A 10,532-nucleotide genomic window follows, 5' to 3' on the forward strand; every position below is an offset into this window, starting at 1 on the left:
ATATTTGTTAACTGTATCAAATGGAACTGAGTTGAGGATTTTTAAGGATTTAAAAGCTTCAAGTCGAATTGTCTTTATTTTGAATAGAATCAAGAAAAGGTTATGATTTATTGATAAATTTATATTTGACCACATCGCATGTATGATCCGCGAGCGTCGTAGTAGATGCATCTATGGTTCGCGTCATTCGACCATCGGCAGTGCACAATTTACATTTATGTTGGATCGGGCCGAACGTCCTGTGTGAAATTTTATGCGTTATAATAGAACTGGAAGTCCCTTTTATAATTGGTATAAATTCATTATTTGAAAGATTATTTGTTTTAAATGAAGGAAGTGATTTAGGTTCTTAAACATGGTAATGAATTGTTCAGTTATTTCTTGTTCCGAGTTTTATTGCTATATATATCATGCTTAATTAAAATTTCATATTATCGAATGTTTGGCCCTTAGTAAGTATCAAAGTCGACCCCTCGTCACTACTTCTTCGAGGTTAGGCGGGATACTTACTGGGTACGCGTTGATTTATGTACTCATGCTACACTCGCTGCACGTTTTTGTGCAGTTGTATATATGTCTAGTGGCCTTGTGGGCGCAGAGGCACGGTTATTGCGGGGACTTAGGTGAGCTGCATTCCACATTACGAGTCCGCAGCCAACAGAGTCTCCTTCAGAATATTTATATTTTCCTGTCCAATTTGTATTCCGGACAGATGTTGTATATTATTTTATATTCCTAATTGATGCTCATGCACTTGTGACACCGGGTTTTGGTCGATTATGGGTTGCACTGTATTGGAATTTTTAAAGACGTTATTATTTATTTTGTAAACTTCATCTTTTACTATTTAATTGAAGGAAAAATGATTTCAGAAATATTAAAAAAATGAGAACCAAATTAAGTATTTATTTTTGGCTTGCCTGACTGCGGTGTCTGGCACCATTACGACCTTTAATGGATTTTGGGTCATGACAGCTCACTTCTCCTTTTTCACCCCCGTTTCTACATTCATCTCAAAAGTCACAGTCTTCTCACCCACTCTCAGCATGAGTCTTCTTTCGTTTATATCTAAAATCACTCTACCCGTTGCTAAGAATGGTCTTCCTAAGATGAGAGGGATCTCCTTGTTCTCCTCCATATTCATCACTGTAAAGTCTACATGAAAGACAAACTTATCTACCCAAACTAAAACATCTTCCATTATCCCCTCGAGTATCAGAGTCGTTTGATTAGCCAGTTGCAAAGATATTGGTGCTGACCTTATCTCTCCAATCTCATTCTCCAATTTTTTGTAAATAGACAAAGGTATTAGATTAATTGAGGAACCAAAATCACATAAAGATTTATCAAATTTAATAGCGCCTAAAGAGCAAGGTATAGTAAAACTCCCTGGATCTCCACACTTCCCTGGGAGTTTATTTTGCAAGATTGCACTGCAATGCTCTGTGAACTTCACCACTGAGGTCTCTTCTATGTTCCTCTTCTTTGTAAGGATCTCCTTCAAGAATTTGACATAAGCTGGCATTTATGAAAGCACTTCTGTGAATGGCAAATTTACATTAACCTATTTCAGCATATCCAGAAATCTCTCAAATTGCTTGTCTAGCTTTTCTCTATAAAGCTTTTGGGAAAAAGGTAAAGCAGGCATGTGCTTTCTCTCTTCAGATTCACCCCTTCTTGAATTCTCTTTCTTCTTTTTTTTCTCAGTTCCCTTCTTGCCTTTATTCTTCTTATCAACTTCATTTTTCAGCTGCCCACTTCTTTTTCAGGTATCACATCTTTTTGGACTTGTGCGTGCTCTTTCAACACTTGCCCACTTCTCAGAGTTATAGCATTCACTGTTTATTTGAGGTTTATTTCAGTATCAGCTGGTAGAGTACGTAGGATCCTTTCAGATAATATTTTTGCAATATGTCCCACTTGTCTCTCCAGATTTCGAAGACCAGTACCTATTTCCTTGATAGCTTCTCTATGTTCCCTTATAGCTGCACTATGAATTTCTAGCTACTCATCAGCTTTCTGAATGAAGGACTTCATGAGATCTTCTAAGCCAGACTGAAAGGGCTGTTGAGGCTAAAATTACTGCCTCTATTGATTTTGGTAGACTGGAGCCCCTTGTCCTTGGGGTCTAGGATTATTCTGTTACCATGCATTTGCTGTACCTCCAGGTGAACTCCATGAAAAACCGGGGTGTCTCTGACCCATTGCATTAAAGTTGTAATTCCCCACAACATTCACTTCCTCAGTTGAGGCTTAACACTCATGAGTAGGGTGTCCTCTTCCACATATATCACAAGCTACGTGAGTCTCACTCTGTATTGAAGATAAGGTTAGCTTCCTTATCTCCTTGGCCATGGCATCGAGCTGTACCTGCACAGATATGTTACCATCAACTTGGTGAACACCAGTCGCTCCTTTTCTTTCAGCACTCTCAGAGGCCACTGATTTGCATCTTCAGACAACTTATCAAGAATAATGACTATTTCCTCTGGTGTCTTCTTCATCAACGGGCCTCCAGCTGCATTACTCAATGTTCTACATGAAGCCAGTGTCAACCCATCCTAAAAATTCTGGAGTTGCATCCAGAGTTCAATTCCACTATGTTGACACTTTCTGAAAATCTTCTTAAATCTCTCCCAAGCTTCAAACACAGTTTTAGTATCTTTCTGTCATAAGTTATGGATCTCTCTTCTAAACTTTCCCGTTTTAGCTAAGGAGAAATATTTATCAAGAAATTTTTCTAGTCATCTCCTCCCATGTTCTAATTGATCCCTGGGGCAAGCTTCGAAGCCACTGCTTCGCATCATCTTTGAGTGTGAAGGGGAATGCCCTTAAGTACACTGCATCTTGTGAACACCATTGTATTGAAAGGTGTTCATAATCTCCTCGAAGTCCATTAGATGGTTGTTTGGATCTTCGTTCATCTTCCCTCTTAAGACACAACAGTTTTGAAGAGTTTGGAGTAACCCTTGCTTCAATTCGAAATTGTTCGCTGCAACTGGAGGTGGTCTGATACTTGACAATCCTGGGTTGTAGACCAGTCTAGCGTAATCACCAAGTGGTCTCCCAGCACCGGGAGCTATGTTTCCAAACTGGGCTGCAGCCAAGGGCTGATTTTGATTAAGTCTCTAACCCCTCTCTTCTTCATACATGCGCTGCGCATCTCTAATAGCTGCTTCTTCAGCATCCCGTGTAGCTTTTTCTCTTTGTTGGGCTGCCCCTCTTGCAACCAAATCCACATTTTCATCATCTCCAGCCATAGTTTCTTTGGTTGAGGATTGCCCAACCTTCTCGATATTCTTAAGAAGATTTCTTTCTTTCCTAAGCTGTCGCAGTTATTTTTCTATTTCTGGTTTGTATGGTAGCAATTCCTTCCCAAAAGATCGAGTCATGCACCACTCTTACCTGCAACCTACACACAGTTAGAGAACACCAACCGTAAAAAGGGAAAAATGAAATAAAATCTAAAAAAAGAAAAAAATCTTGAATTAGGACTACAAACTATTTCAAACACTATTGATTGCCAATCCCCAGCAACGGCGCCAAAATTTTGACAAGCTTGAAATACACACTTAAATATTGCTCGCTAGTAAAAGATAGTATAGTATAATATCGTATCCACAAGGATTGGATTTAAACAATATTGTCATAGTTTGTAGCTAGATTGCTATCCAAGATGATCAATAATTGAGAATTATGTGAGCTAGTAAGCTAGGAAGATATCAATGGGAGAAGACAGGGGTTGATTGGACAGGTGCAAGATAATTGTCTGGGATTTAACTCTAGTTAATTCACTTCAAATGTTTAAGTGAGTCTCTCGAATTCACTCAATTATTAGTTCAAACGTTTAGCAGAATCTCCTCTCTCGATTAAGTCTCAACCTCACAATAAGAACCAATTAAAGCTCGGTGAAGATATGCAAGAATTCGTAGTGGATTTGTCTTTAGGAGAACCTCTTTTGATTATCCTCCTAACTAGGTTTAATCTACAATTCAACTAGCCTCTTTCGATTACTAAGGAGAATTAATGAACTCAACCAACAAGATAATGCAACAACATCACAAGTTGTGCCTCTCTCGATTACATGAACATGTGAATATAGATGCAACAATTAAAACACCCAAAACGATTCAATACATAAAAACAAGAGTTAATATCCACAAACAAATATCAATACATTAAATCCATCAATCCCTAAAGAGAACTACTCCATAGATATGGAGTAATTCACCACAAATATAAAGAAAAACATAAAACGATCCAAACTCTTGTCTTGAGTGAGGATTGAATGATGAATTCCTTGTGCTTTCACTTCTCCACCTCATCCTTAGCCTCCTTAGGTATTAGATGTGTCAAAAGTCCAAAACATAACATTTTTCCATGTATTTATACCAAGTAGGGTAGGCCCCAGACGAAAACACCTTCTCCTGTGCAAAATAGGACAAATACTCTGTAAAAATTGCACAGGTGCGCCGCATGGGGTGACACGCCATGTGGGCATTAGTGGGGATTTCCAGTGAAAGGCCGCGTACAAATTTTAACCAAAAACTTGGGGTTTCATGGTGACAAGATAGATTCCTGCGTTATTATAGTAAAAATTCTTCACGGCGAGCTTGCGAGTTGTGGTTCGGACTTTTTGGATTGAACAGTACCCTACAGACTTAGAGGAAAATGTTTCGTAGAAGAATGCGTTTCTGCGGCCGCATAATCACTCTGCGAACCGCATAATGGCCGCAGAGTGAAGCATAAAGTTTGGCCAATTTGAGGTCAGCTTTGCGGTCGATTATGCGACCGCATAATCGATATGAAGACTGCATTTTGGTCATATAATTCCTCTTGGGTTTTTACGGAGGGAGTTATGTGGTGCATTATGCGACCACAGAATAAGTATGCGTACCGCATACTGGTCGCATACCTGGGCCGAAAGTTTAGGCCCCTGAGGGCCATTTCTGCGGTCACTTTGCGGACCGCATAACCCTTATGCGGTCGCATATGCGACCGCAGACCTTTGTCGGGGCACCCTTTTTCTTAATTTAAAACCCGACCCCCATTCCGTTAAAACACCCCTTTAGTCTATTTTGAAGCTCATTTATGATATTTCTAGAGTGAGAGAGAGGGTTCTAGAGGGAGGGCCTAATTTTTCATCAAATTGATCTTCAACCATCACTCAAAGCTTTGGAAATATTCAAGTAGAGCACCAAATTCTTCATCCTAAAAGGTAAGGCTTCATCACCCCAACTCTTAATTTCAAACATAGCTATAATGGGGTACTAGGATAATACTTCATGGGTATGAGGGTGGTTTATCTTGCATGCATGTGTGATAAAGAGTGTAGGGAAAAAGTGAGCTAATTCTGGGTTCAATTTGTATATTGCTAAAATAGATTGAGGTTGCTAAGTGTTCCGGATAATTGTAGAGTCTAAAGAAGCGCAATTGAGGTATGTATGGCTAACTTTCTTGTTCTTAGAATCAAACTCCTGGTGTCCGAATAATTGGTGTAAGTTCCAACTTGATCATACTAGAATTGTTTGCCTTAGCGTGTTGGATTAAAAGATTCATGTTCCCTAATTGTTTTAGATGGTTACCATGTCATCATGTTATTTGAGAACGTAATTATAATTTTCCAAGCTCCTTCCCTTATATGTGAAATGCCTTATGTGATGGTACTTATCGACATGAATGATGATGTTATTTGAACGAATAAAAAGGAAAAGACTTGAATTGTAAAATGTTCACAAGTGCCAAAAACTACTTAATAAATGAGGCTATTTGTGCCATGTAACTAAATATGGGAAAGAGATGTGAATTGAGTGAACAATTGGAAGAGATTATGTCTCAAGTGAGATGGCTAAGCCGATCGGGCCGAGATCGGACGCCATGCTGTACACATGGTGGCATTTGTGTTGGAATTATTGATTTACATTGTGGATATGGATATGTCTCACTTGAGATGGCTTAGCCGGTCGGGCCGAGATCGGACTCCGTATAAAAACACGGTGGCATTGTGAGTTGTTGCTTTGGCACTAAATATTATTAATCTAAAAAGATGGAAAGATTGAATTCGAAACTATGTGATCCTTACTTGGTATTTCGTTGTATTTCTATGAAGTACTTATTGATTATTATGACTGCCTTCTCTTTGTTTCACTGTTCATTATACTAAGATTGGTGTTTGCCTTACATACTAGTACTTTTCGACAGTACTAACATCCCTTTTGCCGGGGGCGCTACATCTTTGAATGGATGTAGGTGGTTCCATCGCAGATAGTGCCGATCGCAGATAGTGGTGCTCTCTTTCTCTCCTCACAGCAGTCTTGGTGAGCCCCATTTCTCCCAGGGGTCATGTAGTCCTTCTTTTGTATAAGTTTTCATATTTTGAGGTATAGCCGGGGCCTTGTTGCCGGCTGTCATATTGCTCTTTTGTACCCTTAGAGGCTCCGTAGACATTTATGTGGGCCATGTATGTATGTTGGGGTGGTCGTTAGATCGAGTTGTATTTTGGAAACTCAACTATGTCATAATGTATATAAGGAAAAATGAACTAGCAACGTTTATATATTTATATAACTGATCTCTCCCCTGTTTTCATAAATGGTGATGCGATCCCTTTTGGTATTATGAATGCGTCGGGTAGGAAAGGTTTAATAGGCTTGCTCGACCGGGTTCACTCGGTTGAGCACCGGTCGCGCTCCCCGAGTTTGGGGCGTGACATCCAGAGAGTTGTTTCTGATGGGCAGTAGGCATTTTACACAGGCGCGTCGCACCACGCGCCGCGCTAGTATTGTTTTCTCTGAGTCCGGATTTTTCTTGACTTTTTGATATCCGGACGTGTTTTTCGACCCCCGAACGCGATCTTGGCTTAATCTTGGATTTTTAATTAGACTTCAAAGCTCCAAATCACTCGAATTAGCTCCATAACATCTACATCACTCGGAATCAATCCTACAAGGCATAAAACACACAATAAGTGCAAAACACTAGCTATTAAAGCTCAAACTCAATTAAAGTGCAGTAAATTAGTGTGCAATAAGCGACTAAAACACGAGATTTTAGCCTACCATCACTCCTCGGCCTCTGCCTCTGCCCCGTCCCCTAGCAACACCGACTCGAGGGGCACCATCATTAGTAATTGTAGCTCGTGTTCTCACCATCTATGAGAGAATAGAATGACAAAGGCTCAAAATCCAAAATAAATAAACTCACACGATAGGAATGAAAGAAGTGAAGTTTCCTAATAGTTCTATAACCTCTCGAAGATAAGTACAGATGTCTCCATACCAATCTGCAAGACTCTACTAAACTTGCTTATGACTTGTAGCACCTATGAACCTAGAGCTCTGATACCAACTTGTCACGATCCAAAATTCCTCCTTAAGGAGTCGTGATGGCACCTAGTCTCGAAGACTAGTAAGCCTAATACATAGCGAGTTATCTAAAAGATATAAATCAATTAATCATTAAACCAAAACCGAATATTTCCTATACAAAACCAGCAACAATCAATAGACGTACAATATCCCAAAACCGCTATGCCTGAATACACTTTGCATATGTGAACACATAGTTGGAAAATGGGAACCTAGTAGACTTAGCCTAATATTGCAAATGCAACATATATCTCGCAATTGCGAGACCTGAAGCTTCAGTGCAAAAATCAATAGAACTTAAATTCTATCAAACACTCCGCAACGCGTCCGAAACTCACCCAAGCCCTCGAGGCTACAAACCAAACCTCAACACAAGTCTAAAAATATAACACGAACTCGCTCGCATGATCAAATCATCAAAATAACATCCAAAACCATGAATTAGACCTCCAAAACACATGAAATCAATATGAAACTCAAGAACTTCTAAAAACACAACCGCGCGTCCGATTCATATTAAATCAACTTGGAAAGACGCCAAACTTTGCGGACAAGTTCCAAATGATGAAGCGGACCTATTCCAAGTTCCGAAATAGAAATCCAAACACGATAGCTATGAAGTCAACCTACAGTCAATCTTATCAAAATTCTAAGACTTTAAATTGCCAACTTTTGGCAAAACAACACAAATCAACCTACGACGCTCCGAATTCGATTCCGAGCGTACGCCCAAGTCTAAAATCACGATACAAACATATCGGAGTCATCAAAACACTGCTACAGTGTCATTTTCACAAAAGTCAAACCTCGATTAATAATTTCAACTTAAGCTTCTAAAGTGAGAATCACTCATCCAAATTCATTCCGAAACATCCGAAAAGCAAGTCAAACCATGCACGCAAGTCATAATTCACAATATGAAGCCACTCAAGACCTCGAACCACTAAACGAAACCTTAAAGCTCAAAATGACCGATCGGGTCGTTACAGGGAATTAGGACTTGTTAAATTAATTGTTATGTGAATTATGTGGGAAAACAACATATATGCAAGGTGACGAGTGTATATACGCCGCCATGGGATTTAGCATGCGGGATTTGCATATTTATTTCCATGTTTTCGATTATTTCATGATATCTCTTGTTATATGCTTTAATTGTTATATGTTTTTACTTGACTTCAATGCTAAATTTGTTACTTGTCATTTAATTATTACTTGCCTTAATTTGTTTATTCCTTACAAGATTTATGCTTATTTGCTACCTATATCTACTTGCCTTAATTGTGTATATTAATTGTCACATGTTTTACTTGCTTTTATTGTTCTTATATTATTTGATGCACTCTATAATGTTGTTTCACTTATGTGAGCTGTTTAACTGTTCTGTACTGATGAATTGGTAAAGTTTGAGATTTCGAGATGTTAGATATTCTCCGATTATTCTGTGGTTGCTTACTGTCTTGTACATTTACCTTCTTTATGTTGACATTTTGTAAATATTATTGTTGAATTTTTTATGTTGATGATTTGAAATATTCTGGGGATCGGTTTGCACGCCGCAACAGAATTGAATGGTATTGAAATTCTATGAAGGAATCGGGACGGATTATGATGTGAACAGATGATGATATGGTGTGATCAGGTTGCAACGTACTTGATATGTTATAATTGTTTGTGATTATTGAGTTATCCTTGGTATTGTGATATGAGACTTGAGACTTTGTTATTCTGGGGCTCTCTAGTAGATGATCTTCGGGTCCATTTATATGAGTTTCTTGCTTTATTTCTATTCCTATTTTTTTTTTGTTATTATTATTTCATACAGGTTATTTGTAAGTGACTTGCCATAGCCTCGTCACTACTTTGGCGATGTTAGGTTCAACACTTATAGAGTAGATGCGGTCGGTTGTACTCACGTTACACTTCTGCACTTCTTATGCAGATACCGATGTGGGTCCAAGCGGCGCGTAGCGAGATTGTCGGATTCAGCTACTTTAGGAGACTTGAGGTATAGTTACTCGGCGTCCGCAGCCCTGGAGTCCCCTTTCCTTTCTGTATTTACTGTTTATTTAGTTTCAAATAGTTTATTTTGTTTGTACTTTATCTGTAGTACTCTAGATGCTCATGTATTCGTGACTTCAGATTCTAGGATATGTTTAGACATCGTCATTTAGTATTTTATTAGTCTATTTCAAATTATTACAATTTATTATTGTTAATGGTTGGATTCTAAATTTTTAAAACTGATTAAGTAATTTAGTTAGCGTTGGCTTGCCTAACAAGTGAAATATTAGGCACCATCACGGTCCCGATGGCGGGATTCTGGGTCGTGACAAATATTTTTGAGTATTATTTATTTACTTAATTTTATCAAATAAATTTAATGTGAGAATAGAATCACATTATATCTATTCTCCTCTTTATACATTAATTTTTGTTCTACAATATTTTTATTTTTTTCATTATATTTATCTATAATACGAATATTATTGTATTGTTTTTCTAATGTAATGGTGTTGAATGTCGCGAGCCGAAATCCCAACCTTGGGGTCGTGATGGAGCCTAACATCCACTTTCTAGGCAAGCCGATGTGGAATAAATAATTAACCAATTTTAACAGTTAAAATCGAAATAATGATATTCAGCGGGAAATAAATGCCAAATCTAACATAGTGATAATATAATTCACGTGATAATAACTACTCCCAGAAATCCAGAGTCACGAGCAACTAGAAGTCTACAAACATAATCTTAAATAAATACAACTATTCAAAAGAGATAAACAATAAAAGTAAGAAATGGAAGGGGACTTCAAGGTCTGCGAACGCCATCAGATCTACCTCGAGTCTCCGTAAGAAAGCGATCCGAGCCGACGCACTTCTAAGCATTGCTGGAACCGGTACCAGTATCTACACAAGAAGTGCAGAAATGTAGTATAAGTACAACTGACCCTATGTACTTCGTAAGTGTCGCGCCTAACCTCGACGAGGTCGTGACAAGAAGAATGATAGAATAGTAACTGGGAGGGGACATGCAAAAGGGGGAAAATATCACAAGAGCGGCAACTACGAAATTACGAAATAATATCTTTCGAATTAAACAACAATATAACCAAGTAATTTACCAAAACCGGAAATAAAATAAATCAATGATATGAAATGGCAT

The 10,532-nt window shown here is 38.4% G+C and overlaps 1 protein-coding gene and 1 non-coding gene across 2 annotated transcripts; one reads left to right on the forward strand and one right to left on the reverse strand.

The window, feature by feature from the left end:
• Window positions 1–976: 976 nt before the first annotated feature.
• On the reverse strand, window positions 977–3,260 carry LOC138902815 (uncharacterized). The gene is made up of 4 exons (XM_070190716.1): window positions 3,134–3,260; window positions 2,371–2,518; window positions 1,457–1,539; window positions 977–1,407 (listed from the first exon to the last, which is right to left on the reverse strand). The coding sequence occupies exons 1-4, from the start codon at window positions 3,258–3,260 to the stop codon at window positions 977–979; spliced, it is 789 nt and encodes a 262-aa protein (XP_070046817.1).
• Window positions 2,593–2,699, forward strand: LOC117278747 (small nucleolar RNA R71). Its single transcript, XR_004509093.1, has one exon. It is a non-coding gene; the product is annotated as a small nucleolar RNA R71 (small nucleolar RNA).
• Window positions 3,261–10,532: the final 7,272 nt, after the last annotated feature.

This window comes from Nicotiana tomentosiformis, chromosome 12, assembly GCF_000390325.3.
Source record: "Nicotiana tomentosiformis chromosome 12, ASM39032v3, whole genome shotgun sequence".
In the NCBI taxonomy this organism is placed as follows: domain Eukaryota; kingdom Viridiplantae; phylum Streptophyta; class Magnoliopsida; order Solanales; family Solanaceae; genus Nicotiana; species Nicotiana tomentosiformis.

What these genes read in the sequence shown, in the direction of transcription:
- LOC138902815 (XM_070190716.1), bottom strand. Translation starts at nt 3,260, where the DNA reads ATGGCTGGAGATGATGAAAATGTGGATTTGGTTGCAAGAGGGGCAGCC. An exon ending in ATGGTAACATATCTGTGCAG is followed by an intron (nt 1,540 to 2,370) that starts GTACAGCTCGAT and finishes TGCCATTCACAG; the next exon opens with AAGTGCTTTCATAAATGCCA. An exon ending in ACATAGAAGAGACCTCAGTG is followed by an intron (nt 1,408 to 1,456) that starts GTGAAGTTCACA and finishes ATAAACTCCCAG; the next exon opens with GGAAGTGTGGAGATCCAGGG.